At 48.2% G+C, this 25,409-nt stretch overlaps 1 protein-coding gene across 4 annotated transcripts in view; it reads left to right on the top strand.

Annotated features, from left to right (window-relative positions):
• LOC135919131 (gamma-butyrobetaine dioxygenase-like) overlaps nt 1–25,019 on the top strand; it is a 67,996-nt gene extending 42,977 nt beyond the window's left edge. Inside the window, exons 1-9 of one of the 4 annotated variants that reach the window (XM_065452858.1) lie at nt 253–382; nt 1,122–1,252; nt 4,680–4,861; nt 5,611–5,813; nt 11,046–11,231; nt 19,037–19,206; nt 19,439–19,575; nt 23,221–23,352; nt 24,523–25,019. In XM_065452858.1, coding sequence (XP_065308930.1) covers nt 271–382; nt 1,122–1,252; nt 4,680–4,861; nt 5,611–5,813; nt 11,046–11,231; nt 19,037–19,206; nt 19,439–19,575; nt 23,221–23,352; nt 24,523–24,598 — 1,329 coding nt within the window. In that variant the 5' untranslated portion in view covers nt 253–270 and the 3' untranslated portion in view covers nt 24,599–25,019. Of the gene's footprint in view, nt 1–252; nt 383–416; nt 436–898; nt 939–1,121; nt 1,253–4,679; nt 4,862–5,610; nt 5,814–11,045; nt 11,232–19,036; nt 19,207–19,438; nt 19,576–23,220; nt 23,353–24,522 lie in introns of those variants that run through there. The other 3 variants (XM_065452860.1, XM_065452859.1, XM_065452857.1) reach the window with 3 other exon arrangements.
• Nucleotides 25,020–25,409: the final 390 nt, after the last annotated feature.

Below are 25,409 nucleotides of genomic sequence, written 5' to 3' on the forward strand. Positions count from 1 at the left end.
CGTGCTCTAGCCTGCTATAGTGCCGTCAGAAATGGTAGATATAAGCGGGACACCGTTGCCCCGAAAGAATGTCCGATCGCCGTGCCATAGCGGCAACTGGCCATCGGCCCGATGGGAAGTAGCTAGGCGTGGTCGGCGTGTCCCCAGAAGTTGGTCCTTAATTTTTTGTCGTATTACCACCTGGTTCGGGGCCTATCGCGCACAGTGGGTTTGTGCCAGTAAATAAGCGATCATCATCATCATCAACGGCGCCAGGCAGCGGCCGGCGCGATGCTGTCCCTGGTCCGGGTCGCGAGGAGCCTCGGGTCGCGGCAGCCGTCGACGCGGCTGCTGCTGAGGGCCTCGGCGCCGCCGCTGGCGACGCGGAGGCGACCGCTGTGCCGTAATGCCGACTCTCTTCCGCCTGCAACCGCAAGTCACACGGGGGCGATTCTCGTGCGTATCTTCGGCGCGACGTCGGCGCCTCTTCGGTGGCGACGCACGATGGCGATCACGATCTCAATGTGGTCTTCACTTCCACCTGCCTGAAAAGGCCCCGGGCGAGGTCCAACTGTCTTGCTTTCTGATTGGTGCTCGCGCGCCGTGAAGCGGAAGTGCCGGCGTCTCGCCGAAGAAACATCGGGAATGGGTGTGGCCGATTTATCGCGCCGCGGGTTCTCGTGCAGGTATCAGTTGTAAATGGTGTGTCGTGTACATAGTTCGGGTGACTGAAGCCGGTCGTCTGTGCTCAGAAACCTGCGACAGTAGCAAGGGGCCACTTGTTTCTCGTTGGTATCGGACGGAAACTACAGCTTGGTCACGCGGAAAGGGGCTCGTGGTCAAGTAGATGAGGAAGTGGCAGGTCGCAGACGCGCCTCACTTGGCTATATTTCACGCCATAAGTGAAGCTGCCAATTGACTAACGCACCCGCCCATGCCGAGATGGTTTACGAGCACAGGTGAGTCGAAAAAGAAGACAACACATACAATTAAGACAAAAAGGGAATGATGTAGGTAAAAAAAATTATTAATAATAAGCGCTCATTTATCCTTCCATTATTTTACGCACCTCAAGGCGAGCCAATGGCATTCATTGCCACCCTCTTCCGCCAGCGCTAACGGCGTGGCGTATACCCTCGCAGGCACGGCCGCACTGCAGCGGCAGCGGCAGACGCAGACGCAGCTCAGCGTGATCACCGCGCTGCCCACCGGCGCGCAGACGGTCAAGGTGATCTTCAGCGATGACGAGGCGTGCGAGGTCAACTACATCTGGGTAAGCCTTCCGTACCGCACATGGTCGCGCAGTGCGAACGCATACAAAGCTGTACGCACAAACTGTCGAACCCATAAAATACATCTAGGGGAAGGAAATAAAGTAGGGGGGAGCAGTGGCGTCGCCAGGCAGTGGCACACTGGGCATGTGCACCTTCCCCCCCCACTCTCGCAATTTGCTTGTTATTATGGGCCTCCCTAAGTGCCCCTCCCAGGTCAAGGGGGGCGCCCGCCCCCCTCCGAAAAATATTTCTGCCTGCGCCACTGGGACGGAGCATTAAGTCACGCGGTCAGCCTTGGCAAGCCAACTCTCGGTTAAGCGATCCCTTTTGCTGTTTACCTCGCAGTATCGTCGCAACACCCGACTTCTGAGATTTGGCGCATTGCCCGAGAATGTTTGGTTCCCTGTAGCTTTTTTTTTTTTTAACAGATGCGTGGTTGTTCAGTTGTCCTTCCGTCACTCTGTCTGCGCAGCGGGAAGCCCACCGCGCGCTCTGACATGACGATCACGTGTTGGGCAGATTCGTGTGGCTTCGAACGTGCTGCGCGATGTTCCGTCCTGGTTCTTTCCTTCCATCGTGGCTGTAACGCATTTGCTTACCTCAGCCATATCGGGGTTGCTATACTGCACACTGTCAAATTCCTCCGTAGTGTCAAATCCTGTAAGCGGGCGTTTTGAGCCCATCGAGACGCCGTGGCAGCCCTTTGACCAACAAGAACTGGCAAGATGGCCCAATTCAACCATATGGTGGAATTTTAGAATGTATAGGTTATCACCGCAGGTCTGCCACCATTGTCTTCACCGAGCTGGCAAATACTGGTTCTCAGCGTTTCTGAACATTATCGATTTAAACTTAAACAAGTAATTAGGAAAGCGGAAAGTTGGGCTAGTTGGTTGAAATGCACACTGAAAAAGTTTGCGCGGAGACACGAGGACAAGCCGAGAAAGAACAAGGACGAGCGTAAACTCACAACTGTAGTTTATTCCAAACACATCACGAATAAATAGGAAAACCGAAACAGAACAAAACAAGACTATCATGTTCATGTAACGAGGCTATCAGCTTCTTGGCCAACTAAAACGGGTACACGGGGTAACACGTGATGTTCAATCATGATAGCATTGTTTTGTTCTGTTTCGGTTTTCCTATTTATTCGTGATGTGTTTCGAATAAACTTCAGTCGTGAGTTTACGCTCGTCCTTGTTCTTTCTCGGCTTGTCCTCGTGTCTCCGCGCAAACTTTTTCAGTATGCATTAAACGAGTATGTTGATCTGTTGATCAGTCGCAACGTTGACATCCACCTAAATGTGGCCTGACATTGCTGACATTTGGCAAGTCAATTGTATATGCTTCTTTTGCTCGTTCGAAACATACGTACCCTTGGCCAGCCGACGACCACGCCCTTGATGAGCATTCACTGCTGCGCCGAGTGCAACACAATCACGCCACATAGCAAACACATTGTAACTTTTTTTCTCCAGCAAAGTGGCGACCACCGGCAGTGGCAACGCTGCAGCGTGAACGAAGTGAGTACGAAAATGCACAAAATACACTGGTGAACTCCGTTTTCGAGAACAACGGCCAACCCACACACTAGGCCTAACCTTTGGAGTCTGAATGCGGCATAGTTCATCATTACAATGAAGCCAGCGTGCCGAAAGCAAATGGTATGCACTTAAATTACTGCGGTATTTTCCTCGGGCAACGACGCCACGCACCATGCAGTGACTTCCTGTTCATATGGATTCGCAAGCTGCTAAGCTGACGCCTTGTTTCCTGAAAAGCCTTGCTCGCGAAATAACGCTATTTAATTGCTGACATTTGGCAAGTCAATTGTATATGCTTCTTTTGCTCGTTCGAAACATACGTACCCTTGGCCAGCCGACGACCACGCCCTTGATGACCAGTTCACTGTGGTTGGAGTTATTCAAAATCATTTATCCGTCTCCCGATTCCCAGACCTTTTTATTCATCAGTGGACGATGGTGCCGGTGTGATCTTAACGGTCGTGGCTGGTCAGCTTTCGTTCTGGTGGAATTGTGTCTCCTCCGAAAGGACTTCGCCAGCTGTGCTTGGCAACATGTAGGACCTTCTGGGAATATATTTACTAAGTGTGTTTACAAATGGTCAAGCTGCGCAGGACACACACACACACAAACACACACACACACACACACACACACACGCACACGCACACAAACACACACACAAACACACACACACAAACACAAACACACACACACACACACACACACACACACACACACACACACACACACACACACACACACACAAATACAATCTTATGTAGCTTCAGCCTATACACTGCATTTCGTATTTGATTTGCTTACAATGAATTGCATTTCATCGCAGCATCATGGCTGTAAAGGTTGGAGCGAAGCAGTGACGACGATGCTTGCACTGTTGTTGGCGTATTCCATCCTATTGCACCGCGCAAACTTTATGTTGGTGGATAGTTCACGACTGCCGAAACAGGCGCATTCCTATTAATTTTCCGGAACTGGGAAACCACGCCATAGTCGCTTTGATGAGCATCGAAGGGAAGATGTTGCAGAACCTGATCTTTACCTACAGCGTGAATAAAAGAGGCTCGATGCGATGGAAGGACGACGCGGTAGAGCGCATGTGTCGTGTAATCCTCACTTAGTGTTCATTTAGTGTACAGGGCTTTTTCTTTCGCGCTATCGTGAAGAAGGAAACTGCCAGAGAGCACGTGCGCAAAACTTCGCCACCGCATCGATGAGGACTGCAGGAGAACCGGAGTGCACATCGCACATTCGTAGTGGGGTACCGAACCGCCGAGTGTTTTCTGCTCCTTTACGATGACCATTTGTGCGCGTATAGAGTGACAGTTCGGAAGCTTCCGCTTAAGACTCGGCGGCTTCATCGAATTGCGCGTTCCAGGACAGCCGCTTACCCACTGCGCGGGCGGCCTAATTGCTGAGCGTCTATGGCGTCCTACTACCGACAAAAAAAAGGGATGCGCTAATTTTCTGGCAATGTTTCGACGGCAACAGAATGCGACGATGCCCGCCTAATGGGTGCCCGTTTCGCGTTAAGGAACCCCAGATTGTCAAGATAGCATTCACGGTTTACGCCTACCTGCTGGGTTCGCGGGCTCAATCCCGGTCGCGACCGGCGCATTTCGATGGCGGCGAAATGAAGAAACGCTCTTGTACTTAGATTAAGGTGTACACGCCAAACAGTCCCAGGAAGTCAAGATTAATGCGGTGTCTTCCTAATTATTACGGCGTGCTTCCTAATCGCATTGTTGTTTTGGAACGTAAGCCTCAGAATTTATTGGATGATTCACGTCTGGGAGATGAGAGGTTTGGCAGGGGTTTGTGCTGGCGGCGCTGGGTTTTGGAGGAACGCCATCTGACGATCGTATTCTCCACATTGCAGCTTCGGGATAACTGCAACTGCGCCCACTGCATCCACCCGGAGAGCAAGCAAAAGCTTGTGGACACGGCCGGTCTGGACTACAACGTGCGTCCGGTCAGCATGGAGGTCTCGCCCGATGGCAGTCTGGAGGTCACGTGGGGCGACTCCAAGGGCACGCACCACTCCTCCTACGACCCGCTCTGGTCAGTTTTCGCGCTCGTCTGCACGCTGCACACCGCTGCCGCACAGCTTTGCTTCACGGGACCACGACGTGGCTCGTACGGCCTGCTGATACGTTCACGCTTCAAGAAAACTGGCTTCGAGTAAAGACGCGGAGCTTAAAAATAACGTGCCACACTTTATATATAAATAACTTTTCAGGCAGAATGGCATGTGAGGACGTTTCTAACGCATTTCCAAATTGCACGAAGTGGCCCACGTAGGTCTAACTTGAAGATCATTGGCACCGCTTTTTTATATAGCTTATGTGGCTATGGTTAAGCACAACTTCGCAAAGTGTCGCAACGAAGAATGTTGCTTTTGTATACGTCTACTGTTGTCGGAGGACGTATAGTTGCTCCACTTTGACTAAACTAAGTTCGAAGACTATTAATCGATGTGTAGGCATACCTTTAACATTAGAACTGAATAATACCTGGACTTAAATGCCGCTGTGCCCAACTCGCCGTGATGACTTAGTGGCGGCTTAGGCGTTACGCTGCTAAGCACGAGGTCGTGGGATCGAATCCTGGCCACGGTGGCCGCACTTCGATCGTGGTGAAATCCACTGCTCGGTTACCGATCATTGAGTGCACGTTAGAAGGACCCCAGCTGATCTATATTTATCCCTAGTCCACCACTATGGCGTACCTCATAATCACCTCGTAGTGCTGGTACGTAAAGCCCCAGAATTTAATTAATTGTTTCCCTCTGTCACGGCACTTTGGCGCAGGTTGTACCGGAACGCACGCAGCTACATGATGAATGCAGACGCGGATGAAAACCACTGTCCGCTGCCGCCTATGGTGTTCTGGGACAGGGTGTCCATCTGGAAGAGTTTTCCGGAGGTCGCCTACAAGGAGTTCATGGACAGTGACGACGGCCTCTACCGATGGCTGGACTGCATGCACAAGTATGGCGTCGTCGTGCTCAGAGGTACTACACCTGCACTCTCGTGTGCCTTGCTGGGAAACCCTCGCGTGCTCTAAATGGATGTAAAAGTTACATTGTTAAACCATGCGTGTGGAATAATAAATAAGTGACCTTAGAGGGGCACTAAATAGAAGCACTGAACAGTTTAGACTGACCAAGTATTCTTTCAAAACTTAATCTTTGTTACTCTCAGGGTAATAGGTTGATCACTGTGCATGAAAATAAAATAAAAGAACACCTTTTTTTCATGTCGAGCCTGAAGCCCAGCGCTGGTACGTTAGCGCGACGTCATTGATTTCAAGGTACCTTCTCGTATTCCGGTTGGTGCGGCTCTGTAAAGGTATTACAAAACTTGCCAAGTTGAGTATCTAGCTCCTTTGGCATACAATGCAGTAAATTTGCATATCGATAGCTAATAGGCCCGACGAAACGCCGTGAAAATTTATTACGCCAAATCAAGCTGGTACGCGAAGTTAAGGCTGCGTTGCCGTTCGCCTTTCGTTTTTCTTGCGTCTTCTTTTGCTTAGTAAGCCTCTTGTCACGGTAAGAGTAGCATTTTTGGTGTGGTATTAGGGTAATTTACCAATACAGCCCAGCCTTATTTTTTCCGCTTATTGTCTCTTGAAAGGTAGAGGCAAGGAAGCGACCTTAGAAAGGACCAGACATTTCGAAATGAATTTACTGTGTTTGCACGTACAACGCGTGACATCATTTTAGGAATTGATATCTTGCGTGAGTGGGAGGCAACTTTGGATTGTGGAAGTGGTGCGATTTCTCTTCGGCGCGACGCGCGAACTTCAATGACAGATAGCACCAGTGATGCCGCCGACGTTCTCTCCGTGTCACAAGATGTGTGTTTGCCCCCTCAGACTGCAATGTTTGTACCTGTGAATACTTTTCGCCCTCGTACAGGTTCTTGTTGTGGTTTAGCCGAGCCCGATTATAACAATGGGCTCAAGAACAATGTGATAGTCCCTCGCTCCCTCGATGTAACCACTGATGGTTGTACTCGTTTGTGAACAGTGAACGTTTCAACCCAATCCATAACATTGCCGCTAGGACTTAAACTGGCAAGTTTTGATGAACAAGCCATTGTCAGCGTCGGAACGGTCGAAATGTCGACTGCCGAAAAAAAAAATCCAACCCCGATTGCAACCATGATAATTCTGTTGACTTTAAGCGCATGATTAACAAGTCGCTGTCTTCTAGTGAGCAGTGTCTGCTGGAAGCTGTGCTCGCTCGCTACGCCGCAGTGTTTGATTTTGCTCAAGGCCAACGAGCGTCCCATACACCACCGGCGTCTCGTATGCAACAACGCATCCATACAGGGCAAGCAACGCCAATTCGTCAGAAGCCCTACCGCGTTTCACCTTCAGAGAGAAAAGTCATCGCCGAACAAGTTGAAGAAATGTTACAGAAAGGAGTGATCCAGGAATCGTGTTGCCCTTGGGCTGCTCCTGTGATCCTAGTCAAGAAAAACGACAACTCATGGAGACCGTGTGAAGTATCGCCGCCTAAGCACCGTCACAAAGACAGACGTGTACCCCCTACCACGAATAGATGACGCCGTCGACTGCCTCCACTCCGCGTCGTATTTCTCTTCTGTTGATTTACGGTCAGGATATTGGCAAATTCCCATGCACCCTTCAGACAAGGAGAAGACAGCCTTCGTGAAACCTGACGGTCTCTTTGAGTTCGACGTTATGCCCTTTGGCTTATGCAACGCTCCAGCGACATTCGAGAGATTTATGGATACCGGGCTCCGCAGACTCACATGGGAAATTAGCATGTGCTATTTAGACGACGTAATTATCTACGGTAGGACATTTCACGAGCACAATCAGCACCTGTCGATCGTTCTTGACTGTATCCAGCAAGCTGACCTTATTTTAAACTCGAAGAAATGTCATTTCGGTGAGCGTCAAGCCCTCGTACTAGGCTTTCTGGTCGACAAAGACGGCATACGAGCAGACCCTGAAAAGATAGCAGCGGTTCGCGATTTCCAACAGCCACAAACGGCGAAAGATTTGCGAAGCTTGTTGGACCTTTGCTTATATTTCTGACGCTTTATCAAGAATTTCACACAGCTTGCCTCTCCCCTCACGTCTCTCCTTCACAAAGACAGCCCATACTTGTGGACTGCTGACTGCGAGTCGGCGTTTCAACAGCTGAAATTTTTGTTGACTTCTGGACCGGTACTGCGGCGTTTTGATCCGGAGGCGTCAACTAAGCTGAATACTGACGCCAGCGGTGCGGGTATTGGCGCTGTGCTTGTTCAGCTTTGCGGTGGCCGTGAGCATGTCATTGCCTACGCTAGTCGGACACTTACAAAAGCGGAGACAAACTACACCGTTACTCTACTCGAGTGCCTAGCAGTCGTCTTCGCCATTCAGAAGTTCCGTCCGTATCTGCATCGCCGCGCATTCACGATAGCGACTGACCGTCATTCACTCTGTTGGCTGGTTGGGCTGCGTGACCCGTCTGGTCGGTTGGCCCGCTGGGCTTTGCGCCTTCAAGAGTACAGCTTTTCCGTTAACTACAAGAGCGGACGCTGTCACACGGATGCTGATTGCCTATCCCGTCTCCCTTCGCCGCACACTAAATCTGAGGATGATGACTTCGACGACTACCTAGTTTCCATCTCTTCCGACTTTCCAGACCTGCGTACCTTCGAGAGCGAGCAACGTTGCGACCCTACTTTGAAATCCCTACGGGCAGTTGCACGTGAGCCAGCAGGAACAACACCGTTTACTTTTCGTAATGGTTTGCTGTACAAAAAAAATTACTCGGCTGATGGTCCCTCATTGCTTCTAGTTGTGCCCGAAAACCTGCGCCCTGCTGTCCTTCGTTCCATGGACGACGATATCACGTCCGGGCACCTTGGCTTTGCACTCACGCCAACCCGACTTAGAGATTTTTCTGGCCCAAGCTCTGAAAAACAACGCCAGCGCCACACAAACAGCGCCACAAGCAAACGACGACGGCCCCAGCAGGCTATTTACAACCAGTTTGGCCACCGACGTTAACCTTTGAAAAAGTCGGCATCGACTTGCTTGGCCCGCTCCCAAAGACGTCAGCTGGCTGCCGCTGGATTATAGTATGCGTAGATTACCTTACTCGCTACACGGAAACGGCGGCACTTCCATCTGCCACTGCAGCAGATGTCTCCATTTTTGTTGCATCATGTCATACTTCGTCACGGCGCTCCCCGTGTTGTACATCAGTGACCGTGGACGGCAATTCACCGCCGACGTCGTTGAAGAACTTTTACGGCTTCGTGGTTCTGCATATCGTCATTCCTCTCCTTACCACCCGCAAACCAATGGCCTCACGGAGCGGACGAATCGAACCCTTACCAACATGTTATCAATGTATGTCGCTGCTGACCACAAGAATTGGGACGCCGTCTTACCTTTTGTAACGTACGCGTACAATAGTGCCAAGCACGAAGTTACTGGATATGTGTCGTTCTTTTTGTTGCACGCACACGCTCCCCAGAGCTTTCTGAACACTGTTCTACCTTTATCGTGCCAAGAAGATCCTTCCATCGCCCAGACTCTGTGTCGTGCTGAGGAAGCACGTCAGCTGGCGCATCTTAGGACGCTGTCCTCACAAGGCCACAGCAAGATTCGCTATGATGCGCGGCATATGATCCCCGTCAGCTTTACTCCTGGTGATTATGTTCGGTTGTGGACACCTGTTCGCAAAAAGGGATTGTACCGCAAGTTTCTCGCCGCTTACACCGGACCATTCGTTATACTCAGCCGCTTGAGTGATGTGAACTATGTCGTCGTGAAAGTGACGGCATGTAATCGGCGTTCACGTGCGACGCAAGTTGTTCACGTGGCCAGACGCAAGCAGTACCATCACAGGTCCCTTTAACTCGCTCAGCGAGCTTCGTCTGCTTCCGGGGAAAATGTCGCAGCACTGCGCGACTGAGGCAGAGAAAGAAGAAGTAGAGTGTGCGCGCGTGACCTCGGGGTACTCTGCGCCGGCTGGGCGTGGCCTGTAGCTTCCCTCTCGGACCTCGTTTCACCTTGTAGATAAACATCATTCGTAACAATATATTTAACAGGATATACCTACCTCGATTGTTAGCAATAGAGTTTCAGTGTACATGTGCAGAGTTCTACTCTGGAGCACCATCCCAAAGCTGATCTCGCATTTTTGATTGTTATTGTCGTTGATGTAGCTGAGGGATGGTAAAGATAAGTAAATAATTAGGCCACTGTGGTAACTTGCTCTTTTGGATACCTTTGCGTTAAAGGGAATAACATTACACATTACAGAAACCTAACTGAATTTTTCGCTGAGACGGCGACAGTGGGACGGACTTGTGACGCTGCAGATATCACGATATCATCTCGCATTTTTCATTCCTTTGCGGAAAAGGGAAAGGGTGGCGAAGGAGAGGCGCATTGCACGAACGCCTTTTCCGAAAACATCGTTTTAAGGGCACACATGTCGCGCGCTCCAAGTCATGACTTGACCGTGTCGGGTCTTTCGTCCTCTGGGAGATATTGACTTTGTTTAATAGAACGCGAGGCCTTACGTACAATGGAACAGAACTGAGAAACCGTTGTGCTTTCAGTAGATGCTGCACCATAAGTTATTTCGAAGTTTTCGTTGAACCTCTCTAACCGCACGCGTAGAGTTGCAAAGTTTTGATCTCGGTTAAACTGAAATGGGAAGAATTTGAACGGCAAAGTGCCTCGTCGAGGGAAATGGGTCATCATTGACGGAGGAACAGTAACGCCACCAAAAACAATATTGCTGTCCTAGCTTGCTGCAACACATCTATGTTCCTTGGTACTTCATCGATGGTTTAGAAAAATATTATCTTTCTTGCAAGCTGTCTTTAATTAAGGAACGCGAAAGGAGAGCGTATGTGGGTAGAATGGCATGAATGAAGCTTGCCGAAAATTAGCACACACAAAAAAAGAATTATAAGAACGATTTTTGAAGCGGATACTTTGTTCCTACCCACCAGGGTGCTTAAGTGGCTATGACTTTCTGCTATAGCTAACCAGGCCAGAAGTTATATTCCTTTCCGCAGCCGCCGCATTCCTGTACACAGAGTGCGAATGTGCTCGTGTGAAAGCACTGGGTGCCCGCTGGTAACCGTGAGCTGTAGAAACTAATTCTCAACCCTGTTTTCAGTGTATCTGAGCCCCTTTTGCTTCGGGTCTTCAACTGGATCGATGACACTTTCCGTTTCTATTTCTGCGTTGCCAGGCGTGCCTTGTGTCAAGGGCGAGATCCTGACCGCCGTGCGGCGTGTGGCGTACGTCAAGTCGACCATCTGGGGCGACACATTTGACGTGATCTGCGAGCCCGTCCAGACCGACCCCGGCCACCTGGCCTACACCGGCATGTACCTGGAGCACCACACCGACATGAACTACCGGGAGAACTCGCCCGGTACGTGCGCCTCTCGCAAATCTAACAGCCGTGAACACACGAACGTTCTTCGTCTACATTACGTCCCTAATTTGGCCTGTGTTTTCCAAGTAGCGCTCTTTAAGCCTTTAAACCACGCAGCAAGAATTCCGTGCTTCGGATTGAATTACGAGTTGTGGATTGACGGAGGGTTGGTGGAGACTTCTGGTTGCTTTTTGCGAAGTGCCAATTAGAATCGAGAAACCAGATTTATCGAGTGTGGATTGGAAGTGAGAACAATTTAACGCAATTTCACAGTCTCAAAGCTTAAACTTGGTTCTGGTTCTTGGTTAATCCTTTAAAAGTACGAAGAGTTCTCAAAAAAGGGCCCTGGTTCAGCTTGGCACTGCTCCCTCCATTTTTAGGAACTGAATTGAATGTGTAGCCAATAACCAGAGCGCCTTAGTTTTTCTTGAATGGCAGTGGATGCCTAGATGCGACAACGCTTCAAGCACCGACGCGCGCCCGCGAACGCACGCACGCACGCACGCACACACACACGCACGCACGCACACACACACACACGCACACACGCACACACGCACGCACACACGCACACACACGCACACGCACGCACGCACGCACGCACACACACACACACACACACACACAACACACACACACACACGCACGCACGCACACACCCCCTCAGGGGCGTCTGCGCAAGCAGGCGGTTGCTGTGTTGCGACACCACGCACCCGAGCACACGAGGGTTGGACCCTCCCGTGTGTAGCCGTGCGCGGCTTAGCCGTGTCCGGGGAAAAGGGGATCCTGGGGGTTGGGCCGAAGCTGGGTGTTTGGACCTTTAAGGCCCCCCGGCGGAGGCAACACATCTCTTCGGCCTCGGCTTCACGTAGACGGCACCTCCAGACTGACCCACCTGGAGGAAATCGGCAGTCGCCTTTTCCTGTCTCTCTCTCCCTACAACCTTCGTCTTTCCCTTACTTTCCATCTTTCCTGTCTCCTTCTCTCTTCTATTTACTTTCTTTCTCTTTGGCGGCAAGGGTTAACCCTGTGTGGTTATCCAACCTTGGGTACACCATATTTGGTTGTAGTGGCGGCGCACGACTGGCGTCGTGCAGACTTGATGCAAGCTCTGCCGCGTCCCCTCGTTGGGCTCCGTGGTGGGCGGTCGGCGCTGTTGCCGAATTTTTATACATTTTCATGGAAACTTCTTTCTCCAAACTTCCTGATCGCCCTCAGAAACGAGGGCGCACCGAAGATTTATTCCAGTTTTTCGGGCACCAAATACAGAATTTTCCCCGCTTTCATGTTATTCACTCTGAAAAGTCAAACAAAGCAGTGCGAACCATTTCACCATTCCTTGTTTCAAAGTCCCTGACTGATGTTTTTGGCCCAGGTTACACGGTGTCAAGGATGGCAAGCGGCGACCTCCTCTTGGAGCTCCGCGATGCAAAACAATATGAGAAACTACCGCAACTAGTGTCATTTGGGAAGATCCCCATAACAGTAACCCCGCACCGTACAATGAACACCACCCGTGGTGTTGTGTCGGATGATGATTTGCTTGAGCTGACTGAAGCGGAACTCCTGGAGGGCTTCAGTGAGCAAAATGTGATCAATGTCAAAAGAATTAAGATGAGGCGGGATGGTAAAGAGATTCAGACGAAGCACCTAATAATTACTTTTGGATCCGTAACAAAAAAGAAGAGTCCACTATCGCATGCATACAAAATTAACGACGTTGGCGTTACTCTTGTTGATACATTTAAATATCTGGGCATTGAAATATCTCGCGATTTAAGATGGAGTGCGCACGTTAAAAAGATAGTTTCGACAGCCTCAAAAAGACTATGGTTACTGCGGCAACGTCTGAAGCACTGTACAAGCAAGACGAAACTAGTTGGTTATACTTCACTGGTGCGTCCTCTACTTGAATATGGTGATGTCGTTTGGGACCCGCACACTAAAACTGATACAGATAAGCTGGAAAAAGTACAAAAAAAGCACTCAGGTTTATTTTTAATGCCTACGGAAGACAAGTATCACTATCTGATCTCCGTTCAAGGTCTGGCCTTCCAACACTGGAGGAACGCCGTAAGCTACACCGTCTGAAGATGCTTTACACGATAGTGAACGGCCAAACTAAAATGAATTTTGACGAATATTTACAGTTTAACACGTGTAGAAGTACCCGCGGAAAGCATGAACTTACCCTTATTGTACCCCAGGCTAGAACTATCGCTTATCAATTTTCATTTTTTCCTAGAACGATAAGAGAATGGAACAGGCTTCCACAAGAGGTAACGAACAAACGTACTGTTGACTCTTTCTTAACGGCTATTTCTCAGTTGTGAGCGAAGCACGCAATTCCTTTCGTACCGAATTTTTACTCAACTCATGTCATTAGTTTCAGTGATATTGTTCTGCGCAGTAGCGTACAAGTATGATCTGTGAAGCACTGTGTGTGAGCTTGCTGTGCTCGAATTTTATTTTGACATTTTTTGCTTGTACAGTATCCCTTTGTATTTTCTATGTACCACTCCTGCTTTGGCTGCTAAAAAGCAGCTGGCAGTATTTTCAAATAAATAAATAAAAATAAAAAATAAAGTATCTTGCCCGAGTCAATCGAGGCCGGGTACATCAAGCTCCGTGTTAGGCCGTACGTGCCAAATCCACTCCGATGTTTCAAATGCCAGCGCTTCGGTCACAGTGCGCAGAGCTGCTGAGGCCACCAAACATGTGCAAAATGTAGTGCCCACGAACACACATCTGAAGCTTGTGAGAATGCTCTCCACTGTGTAAACTTTGATGGGGAGCACGCCGCGTACTCGCGGTCGTGTCCATCCTGGAAAAAAGAAAAGGAAATTGTAACAGTTAAAGTAAAGGAAAATATAAGTTTCAAGGAGGCACGCAGGTGGGTATCGTACCTGCCCAAGAAAACCTTTGCCGATGTGGCGCGTCAGGGGGCAGCGTGACAACGGCCTCCGGTGGCTGTCCGACCCACAGGCAGTGAGTCGGCAGTCACGCCATCTGGCCCCGCGGCGGTTGCAGCTAGCGCTGCTCCGCCAACCCAGCAGACGGGGCCATCAACCCCGAAGGTGGGTGCAGCCGAGGCTGCCCCAACCTCCAAGGCCCCTTCCAGCGCTGGCAACGGCCAGCGCAGCCAAATCCCTCAGGGAGCCCCATCGACCTCCGGGCTGGTGGGCACAGGGGTCTTGCCTTCCGGGGCAGGACTCTCTCGGAAAACCTCTCGCTCGCAAGAGCGCTTGTCTGGCGTCTCACAGGAGGCAATGGACACTACACCTGTCCTCAAGGCGCACCAAACGCCTAAGGAGCGCCGAGACTCGCTCGAACGCTTCAAAAAGAGCGGAACCCCTGTTACAGGGCCTCGAAAGGGCTTTGTAATCTAAGGCATCCTTTCCGTTTCCTAAACACAGCACCAATTTTCTTTAAATATGGATACACAAATCATCCAATGGAATGTCAGAGGTCTTCTCAGGAATCTTGATGATGTGCAAGAACTCATCCATAAACACAATTCAAAAGTGCTGTGTTTACAGGAAACATACTTAAAACCAAAACACACAAATTTTCTTCGACAGCACGTTACTTTTCGCAAAGATCGCGATGATGCTGTCGCATCATCGGGCGGTGTTGCAATTGTAATTCAAAAAAGCATAGCCTGTCAACGTGTACAGCTACGAACGGCCCTTGAGGCAGTGGTGGTTCGAGTTATTCTGCTAAACAAACTCATCACTATTTGCTCACTTTATATACCCCCGCATTATAATCTAAGCAAACATGAATTGCAGTCCTTTATAGATGAAGTGCCAGAACCCTATGTTGTTCTTGGCGATTTCAATGCACATAACTACCTGTGGGGCGACCCTCGTATAGATGCGCGAGGACGTCTTGTCGAACAGTTCCTTTTTTTTTTCTGGTGCGTGTCTGTTGAATAAGAAGGAACACACATATTACTCTCTTGCAAACAGAACTTAATCTTCCATAGATCTTAACATAGTATCCCCGTCTGTACTGCCTGAACTTGAATGGGAAGTTACCGACAACCCTTACGGCAGCGACCACTTCCCTAATATCACCGAAGGAAAACGAATATCCACCACGCGCCCCTAGGTGGAAGATTGAGACAGCTGATTGGGAGAAATTTCGATCTCTTACTAGTATCTCATGGGCTGACATGTCTTCGTTAGGAATTGATGCTGCAGTCGAGTTCTTGACAGCATTCATAATAGATGTCGCATCTAAATGCATATCAGAAGTAAAAGGCTTGGCCTTTTACTTCTGGTTTTTTACGATTGTAGGATCGCTCGTGAAAAACAGAACAGGGCGTGGGGGTTGCTACACGCTTCTCCCACTGCGGCGAATCTTAGCAAGCAACTTTAAATGAGTAAAATCCCAAGGCAGGCGAACCCGCTGACAGGCCAGACGAGAAAGTTGGCAGAAGTTTCTATCGAGTATTAACTCGTTCAGAGATGAGGCCAAAGCCTGGAACAGGGTCAACAGGATAAGAGGGCGACAAGCATATGCACTCCCTTTGGTAAACACAGAAGGCGACACCCTACAAGATCAGGCGGACTCACTTGGGGAGCACTTTGAGAGCGTGTCAAGTGCCAACCATTACTCGCAATCCTTTCTGAAATATAAACAAATAGAAGAATGTAAGCCACTCATGAGAAAATGTCAACAGAATGAACCATACAGCTGTCCTTTTAGTATTGCCTAGTTGAGAGCTGCCTTGAGCGCATGCAAGAGCTCTGAACCGGGATCTGACAGAATCATGTATGAAATGATCAAAAACTTACATAAACACACCCAAGTTACACTAGTCACAATTTTCAACACAATTTGGGCTGCAGGATACCTCCCGGTTGCATGGAAAGAAGCCATTGTGATCCCGGTTTTGAAACAAGGCAAAGATCCTTCCTCAGTGGCAAGTTACCGCCCGATAGCCCTGACAAGTTGCCTTTGTAAGGTATTTGAAAAAATGATTAATCGGCGACTCATTCATTTTCTTGAACAGAGCAAAATGCTTGATCCTTATCAGTGTGGCTTCCGAGAAGGGCGCTCCACAACTGACCATCTTGTACGTGTAGAAGCAAATACCCGAGACGCATTCGTACACAAACAGTTCTTCCTATCGATATTTCTTGATATGGAAAAGGCGTATGACACAACGTGGCGTTACGGAATCTTAAGAGACCTGTCAGAAATGGGCATCCACGGTAATATGCGGAACATAATAGAAAGCTATCTGTCCAATCGTACCTTCCGGATAAAAGTCGGCAATGCACTCTCACGTCCTTTTACGCAAGAAACGGGTGTACCCCAAGGAGGCGTGCTCAGCTGCGCGCTCTTTATCGTGAAGATGAACACGCTTCGTGCTTCATTACCACCGGCCATCTTTTACTCTGTCTACGCGAACGACATTCAAATAGCTTTCAAATCCTGTAACCTCGCAGTATGCGAGAGACAGGTACAGCATGGCCTGAACAAAGTGTCAATGTGGGCAGACTGGAATGGATTTAAGATCAATCCTAACAAAAGCTCTTGTGTCCTTTTTACAAAAAAGAGAGGAATGATCCCAGATCCTTGCTTAGAACTGGGCGCACAACAAATACCTGTAAACAAAGAGCACAAGTTTCTAGGTGTTATACTTGACTACAGACTCAATTTCGTCCCCCACATTAAACATCTTAAAGAAAAATGTCTGAAAACAATGAACATAATGAAACTTCTATCCAGACTACATAGGGTAGTGACAGGAAGTGTTTAATGAATCTCTATAAAAGCCTCATTCGATCGCGACTAGACTATGGTGCCATGATTTATCACTCTGCCGCCCCGAGCGCACTAAAGATGCTAGACCCAGTGCACCATCTAGGAATCCGAATGGCCACTGGCGCTTTCAGAACGAGTCCCATACAAAGCTTATATGTAGAATCAAACGAGTGGTCACTTCATCTGCAGAGAACATCCATCAGCCAAGCATATTTTCTGAAAGTCCACTCAAATCCTCAGCATTCGTGTTTTAATACCGTTAATGACATGACATATGCTACACTTTTTTGCAATCGTCCCTCCCTAAGACAGCCTTTCTCGCTGCTTGTGAGGGAGTTTAGTGATGAAATGCATGTCCCACTCCTCGAGCTCCGCCTAATGCCTCCAGCTAAGCTGCTACCTCTTTGGGAGTGTCAGATGATAAAATGCGATATATCTTTCATGCAGGTTACAAAACACGCTCCAGAGATTGAAATCCAGATGCATTTCCGGGAACTGCAATACAAGCACTCCTGCACGGAGCTTTACACAGACGCATCGAAGTCACGCGAGGGGGTGTCATATGCAGCCGTCGGTCCATCCTTCTCGGAATCCGATTTACTGCATCCGGAAACTAGTATCTTCACGGTTGAGGCCTACGCAATATTGTCGACCGTGAAGCATATAAGGAAATCAAAACCTAAAAATTCAGTTATATATATGGACTCCCTTAGTGTTGTGAAGTCTTTGATGTCGTTCTGTAAGCACAAAAATCCTATAATAATTGAACTCTATTCCGTCCTATGTAAAGCATATGTGTCTAATCAGCATGTGATTATATGCTGGGTGCCTGGCCATAAGGGCATCCAGGGTAACGTTCTAGCGGACCAGATGGCCACATCAATTGCATCACACACTGTTAATTCTACCGCTGCAGTCCCTGTCACAGACCTGAAAACTTTCTTAAGAAGGAAACTGCGAAACTACTGGCAACGCTTGTGGGACCTGGAAACAAATAATAAGCTGCATATAATAAAGCCACTATTAGGTTTCTGGCCTCCTGTAACAAAATCACGCCGGACAGATGTCCTATTCTGTCGTCTAAGAATAGCACACACATTTGGCACGCATAACTTTTTACTCACTGGAAACGAGCCTCCAACCTGTGGTAGATGCGTGGAGAGGCTGACCGTCCTCCCCGTCCTGCTGGAGTGTCGGGAAGCCGAATATGAAAGAAAGAAACATTTTCGCTTAGCATACCGGCAGCACATCCCCCTTCATCCTGTTATGTTACTCGGTGCAGAACCACTCTTTGATACCAGCGCAGTCCTAGGTTTCCTGAAAGATGTTGTATTACATGTAATTAGCCCATACGTTCGTAGCGCCTCCTCTCTATAGAGGATAGCGCTGTGATAGTTGTATAGCACATGCCTCTCGTCCTTTGGGTTCAAGGGCTCTGGCGAGGCAGTAGTGCTCTTAGAAAATTTTAGCATCTCACATATTTAGTACATTGTATCATTTTTCCCAATGCATTCTAGTGTTCATAGTATTCGTCATTAGTCATCGCCATAATTTTATAGCACGTAGATTTTACGCACTTTACAGCGACTATTTTAGGCCACTTTACAGCCAAGTCACATCTTCCATAATACATCGTCAACATTACCACTTGTCATGGCGCTCTTTGGCCAAACCTGGCCCTTGCGCCATAAAACGCCACACATCATCATCATCATCAACGCACGCACACACAGACACACAGATACACACACACACACACACAAACACACACACACACGCACGCACGCACGCACACAGGCACGCACACACAGACACACACACACAGACTCACACACAGACACACACACACAGACACACACGCACGCACACGCGCGTGCGCGCGCATGCTAACACATGGCACGAAAAATTTATACTGGGCATAAGTAAAAGAGTAATTTTTTTCTTGCTCTATTGGTGTTTATTGTTCCCGTTTTGTGAGTTTTTCCTATATATTTGATCACACGGTTTCTCGTACTTGTGCACAGGCCTTCAGATGCTGCACTGCCTTAAGGCCATGGACAGCAAGGAGGACGTGGGTGGCAAGTCCTTCTTCGTGGACGGCTTCATGGTGGCCAACTGGATGCGCGAGCACAGCCCGGCCGCCTTCCACATACTCTCCTCGACGCCCGTGCAGTTCAGCATAATCTCGCACAAGGTGAGTGACCCTGGCAGCGGCGTCCAAAGAGTGGCACTTTCTGGCGAGATTTATTGCGGCCACGTGTACCCGGAACGACACCTCTTGGGCCGGGAAGTGGTTTGCAGATTCGTTAAAGAAGCGGGCTCTCGTCTAAGTGCACACCGCGAACGCGGCGCTCATTTTATTTCGGGCCCACCGAGCCCTCGATGCGCCCCAGAGTCGTTCAGTGCTCGATCGGTGGCTTGCGCAGATGCGGTACAGCCAGACGAAGCCTGTCATCTGCGTGAACAAGGACGGCAACGTGTGTGAGATCCACTACAACAACCGGACGCTTGCACCGGTGCAGGTGGCCCCGCACCTCGTGGCACCCTTCTACCACGCTCTCAAGTGAGTGGGCTCCGCTGCCGCGGGTATGGCAAACAAGGTGCGCCTGGCGATGGTCGCTAGAGCAGCAGCGAACACGGAAACAACGTAGACGACAGTTGACGGAGGCTCGCTTGCACTCCAGTGACCTCGCCGCATGCTAATAATGTTTTCTATATGCTGCAGACTTCAGAAAGTCCGAACAAGCCAGGCAAACAAATACAACAGATAAAATGAGTATAAACAATGAAATGAACACAAAATATAAAACAATGTCATCCTCATAATGGCAAAGCCTTTAGCGCAATTGAAGAAGACAGGGACGTGACAGAGACACAGGACAGTGCTACAGGTCTCTGTCACGTACCCGGTCTTTTTGAATTGCGCTAAAGGCGTTGCCATTATGAGTAAACTGTACCTACTAGCCCAAGAATCAGCCTTGTTTAATGGTCATCCTGCATGCTTGTGTCAAAAGAAAATAGCGCAAACGAACATCGGTAGGCTCGAAATCTCGAAGCGTCTCTTCGCAGAACGCTTTACTTGAAAGGACTGTTCTTGAAAGTAGGAAACACGACCCTAGAACAGCCACGAAAGGACCTACCTTCACAAAACTGCTGCATGTGCAGGAATTCTTATGGAGGAGCGAACTTTCAGGCAAGGCGCCGGCCGCCTGGTGATGTTGATTTCACGACAATAACGCGATCGTCTCGGTGACCACCCGCCAGAGCTGCGCTTCTCTGGCACTCGTAGATAGCACTGCACATTGATGTTTTCAGCGTGAACATCAAAATGTTCGTAAACTTGATGTCCGGCGTTACGGCACCAAAATTCATAGGGAGTCGAGCCCTCGACCTTTGGTAGGAGTCGAACCCACTACCTGTGCTTTTAATTAGGGCGAATTAAGACCCATGGCCTTTGGTGTTAGAGCGAATTAGGCCATCAATTTCTTTCTAAGAAAGTGTGAAGCCGAGTAGAAGAAAAGCGTCAGGACGACCTACGGAGGCAGAGTTAAGATAGAGTTGAGGCACCCGAGCCTACGGCCTTTGGTGGGAGCCGAACCCACTTGGAGATTTGGGCGAACCGGCCATATCACCAAATTGGATTCCAATTGACATCGTGAATGAAGAGAGTCGAACCCACTAGTTTAGGCGTTAATTAAGGCGAAGTTAATTAGGTCACGTTTAATTAAAATATAAATAATTAATTATGTCACTTATACCCACGACTCTTGGTGGGAGAAAACAACTAATAGGTAGTAGAAGGCACGAGAATGAAAATGTCAAGTAATGTAATCAATGTCTCATGAGCGGGCAGGCTTTCGCCTTCATCCTTTTTAGTGTATGCCAACGTGACTGTGAATTTTTTTTAATTGCCTTTACTCATTAAAGCATGATTTTGCAGTTAGCTTATCAGACCATATCTGAACGACAGCTTGAGATCTCTTTGTTGAAGTGGTTGAGGAGAAAAGTAGATTCGGCTATGTAGGGCTCTCTCTATGTACGATTTACATGCGAAGCTCCGTGGTGATCTGCTGCTTTGTTGTATCGCAGGCAGGATGACAGGGACACAGAAAGGCACATTAAACAGCATCAACAACAAGTTTGAGATACCATCCTGACAAATCCATGTAGCCACCCTCATCATCGTAGTGAGTTATGGTTCCCTTCAACGTCAGCGCGTGACCAGACTCAGACCTCGAAGAACGTCCCCGAATAATGCCCAAACTTGGCTCTGAATTCGTAGTCGTGCGCCTTCCCACATGCACGCCTGGACTTATCTCCCTCACGCATGCATAATATTTCACTCACGGAGATGGAGTGGCTTCTTTTTCTCGTCGTACATAGTGCCATTCGAGCTGCTTCATTTAGAGCCCGCCCCTAGTGCATATCAGGGAGTTGCTCCACGATTGATGCATTTCGAATGATTAAGTCAGAGGTTTCTTAAAGGTTCTTGGCCCTAGCTGAAACCAGCGCTGTTTCTTGCTGCGCCGTTGAAGATCACAGAGTTGCACTTTTAGAAGAGCTATTAAATAGATAGTGGCTGTTTCATTTGCCAACACCTACTATATGTTACTAATTTTATGTTAAACTGTCAGTAGCGCAAGAAATTTATAATCGCTGTGGATGTTTGGATGTTGTGAATGGATCGACCCGTTCTATGCTGCAGTCTGTTATTCCTTATGACAGCAATCTTGACGCGTTCTCCCTAATACGTACGACCCCTTTGACAACGCTGAATTAACAGTTTTGTACCGCATTCTTACGGGTTAGATAAATGCGATACACAACATTCTCTGTTTGTGTGCAAACACTTATAATACTGATTGTTTCAATTTGTGTACTTCATGTAGTACGATGTTGCGAGATAGCTTCTCTTTAATTTTTTGTACAGTACGTGGTAATCTTGGATCATGATGCGTGATCGCATCGTGGCGTGCTGCGACGGTGTATATCGTGTTTCGTATAGTAACGTCTAATTCGGTGATTCTGTAAAAAAAAAAATTGCGAGAGGTACGAGAGCTTAGTACACGCAACTAGTTTCAACGAAATCAACCCTTGTTTATACAAACAAGCGTTCCGACCTACTTACACTAACTGATGTTTCCCTTAGTAGCGGTTCCTTACTTAGTCTCTATGCTCGAGAAAATGTTCTGTTGTTTATTAAACTAAAGCTACATCAGCGGAGCTTCGGCACGTCTTACCCTACGCAGGGTAGTCTGGGCGAGTTTAGCACCGGTTTCTGTTGCGGCGGCCTTGCATTTGTGAAGGCGCGGGTTGGGAGAGTTCAGGATTGGTTCACCTGGTTTCTAGGTAAACGTGCACACAATTTGATTCACCTGCTGCAGTTGTTTTCTGCAGAAGTTGGTCGTGAGTCTTCAAGGAGAGCTGACGAGTGAGGCGTATGGTTGAAATTAAGTATTGTAGGAAATAAACCGTGTTCTTTGTCAAGCTGTGCGAGTAGATCCTGCAGCGGTATACGATATTCCTCTTCGATTCCGTAGCCTTCGCAAACCAAGAAAAGTCCGCGTGTACTTATTTTATTTATTTACACAAACACCTGGAGTATTCTCATTGACATTATTGTAGAGAGGAAACAGAAGGAAGTAAATCAAATAGGCATGCGATACAAAATACACTATAGGTGATTGGCATATACTACAGCAATAAAAACAAATAGCAATAAAACAAAAATGTCCGTTCAACAGTTATAGGAACACCAAATATGTGCTCGCAAGAAGGAGGAGCAGTAACAGTTTCTTGAAGTAAGAGGTTCCAATCAAGTACAGTACGGGGGTAGGGGAGGGGGGGAATACATACTTGAATTAGGCTATGCGGCACTTACATTCGCGTATTTTCAATCTATGGTCCATGCGTGAAGAGACATAGCTGGGTTTCATTAAGTACTTATCTTTATCAATACCAATGTTGCTGTTCACAATGTTGTAAGCATAACGAGAGTCCAAGGAACTTACTTCGCTCAGATAGCAATTGCCACCCCAAAGATTTCACGATGTCGGACAAGCTTCTTCGAGAATTGTAGTCGCACGTGACAAAACGAGCTGCGCGTCTCTGCGCGCGCGCACATCTGCGTGGCAATGAGTGACACACGTGACAGCGAGTTACTAACCGTTGGCTACATGTCCCCGGCTCACTGGCACGTCTTGCGCAGGGAGTTTGCCATGAAGATGCGCGACGCAAACTCCGAGCTGAGCTTCAACATGGCCCCGGGTGACCTCGTCGCCTTCAACAACCGCCGCGTTCTCCATGGCAGGACAAGCTTCGACCCCGCCAAGGTCACCAGGTACATGACCTTGCATCTTGTAGCTGCAAATCGCAAATATTTTGAATACATGTCGCTGCACACCCCATAATGCGCTTCCTTTCCCGTCGATGCACAAGGCGACGTTTGTCTGTGTCTACACAGGTTGTGTAAGTAATCGATCGAGACTGCTTGGGTGATTGTTTGAATTGGTGATTGGGTGAATGGGTGATTGGGTGATTGTTTAATTGTTTATTGCAATTATGTAATTTTCAAGTATGCGATACACAATTGACGTTGCACCCTTTCCAGCGTTAAGCGTATCAGCGGACGCTGCTCATTAGTACAGGACGCTGGATGCGGGGAAACGAAGGCAATAAACAGGGTCACTTTCTGACAACGTCCTACCAGTGTGCGAACAAGCGTGCGAACTTTCTTATATTTCTTCTTGCCTTCTTGCCTTTCTCGGAATCTTATCGAAAGGTGATTGCCACCAACCCATTTGATGCAGTTTCGCTGCTTTCTCACTTTAATTCAATATATCTAATGCATGATGTTTCTTCGGCAGCAGTGTGTTACGCAAGCTCGGCTAGTCCACCGGATGAATTATGCGCAAGCGCTCTGATCGTATAAGGGCGGGGAAGGCAAAACGAACCAATGCCCTTAAGTAGTGCAGAACCCACAGAATTAATTTAAGCCTTTTTTGAAAACTGTTTCACGATGGTAACTTACTGGCTTTGCTGATGAACATAATCATTATTCAATTAGTGGACAATGATCCGACGGCTGAGCTTATAAGCCGCGCTGAAACACAAACTGCACGCATGTATTTTGTCTAGCTGTCTGGAACAAGCTTTGTAGCGAGAATTCGAAAACTGAATTCTACGATAGCACAGAATGTCGCATAAATATAGCACAATATTGCATAATTACAGCCTTCTATACGCGCCGTCGATGATTACCGTAGGGCTCAGCTGGCCTCAGAACTTGAAAAGGTGGCTGTAGTGTTCTCGATGACTGCTTATAAAGTCTGAAGCCATAGCGAAAACCTAACCTAAACTTCAGCGATCACGATAACTTTTATTTGTGAGTTCGTCTAAGCCTTTCAGGTAGCGCCAACATCGGTCACTTTGCAGAACATGTAAACCGTGTGCTGCTAGATTCGTATGCAGATTCATTCATTATATTGCTCGTTTACTGCTCTGTTTGCAGGCACCTCGAAGGCTGCTACGCCGACATCGACGAAGTCTTCACTAAGTACCGGGCCATGCACTCTACGAGACCGTGATCTAGACTGTGCAGGGACTCATCCTCCATGTCCTCATAGAGCGGTGTCCTTACAGGGCTCACGGATGCCTTCATCCTCAACAGCGAAAAATACGTCAGATGTACTTTCAAGATTTCAAGCAAATGATCGAGCTGAACTTTTCTGCTTGTTACCGAAGATTAGCAGGTGTTTGTGCCAAATCTTTGACCCAGATCTTTCAGGTTAAAGGCAGCTTAATAAGGATTTTGCTAGTTCAAGGTAGCGAAGAAAATTTGTCTTTGCAAGATTAGTGTACACTTTCGGAGCTTATATCATATCGAACGTGTGCCAACTTTCTAGTCCTGTCGTGTGTGTGAAATCACGGGTCGCTGATGTGTTGCTTCAATGGTGGTATGTGCGTCTTCATATTTTGCGTGTTCTGATAAAACGTTCATCATAGTTATGCTATGAGAGTTATTCCCGCTTTTTACCTCTCTTGCGTGTTTACATGAATGGGCTATTTTTCATGTTCACCCTATGGAATCAAATGAATACATATTCTTGTGTTTGCCCTAACGAGCTCGCTTTTTGTAGCGCATTATCGAAATCTTGTAAATATACTAACTCAGTGTTACAGTTGGATGTCTGTACAAATTACCAATTATTCCCTTAATGGCGACGACGCAAACCTTCGCTCCCGTAGAGGTCAGTTTTCAAATAATGGGGTTCTTACGTGCCAAAACCACTTTCTGATTATGAGGCACGCCGTAGTGGAAGATTCCGCGAATTTCCACCACCTGGGGTTCTTTAACGTGTACTTAAATCTAAGTACACGGTTGTTTTCGCATTTCGC

This window comes from Dermacentor albipictus, chromosome 3 (assembly GCF_038994185.2).
Source record: "Dermacentor albipictus isolate Rhodes 1998 colony chromosome 3, USDA_Dalb.pri_finalv2, whole genome shotgun sequence".
Lineage (NCBI taxonomy): Eukaryota > Metazoa > Arthropoda > Arachnida > Ixodida > Ixodidae > Dermacentor > Dermacentor albipictus.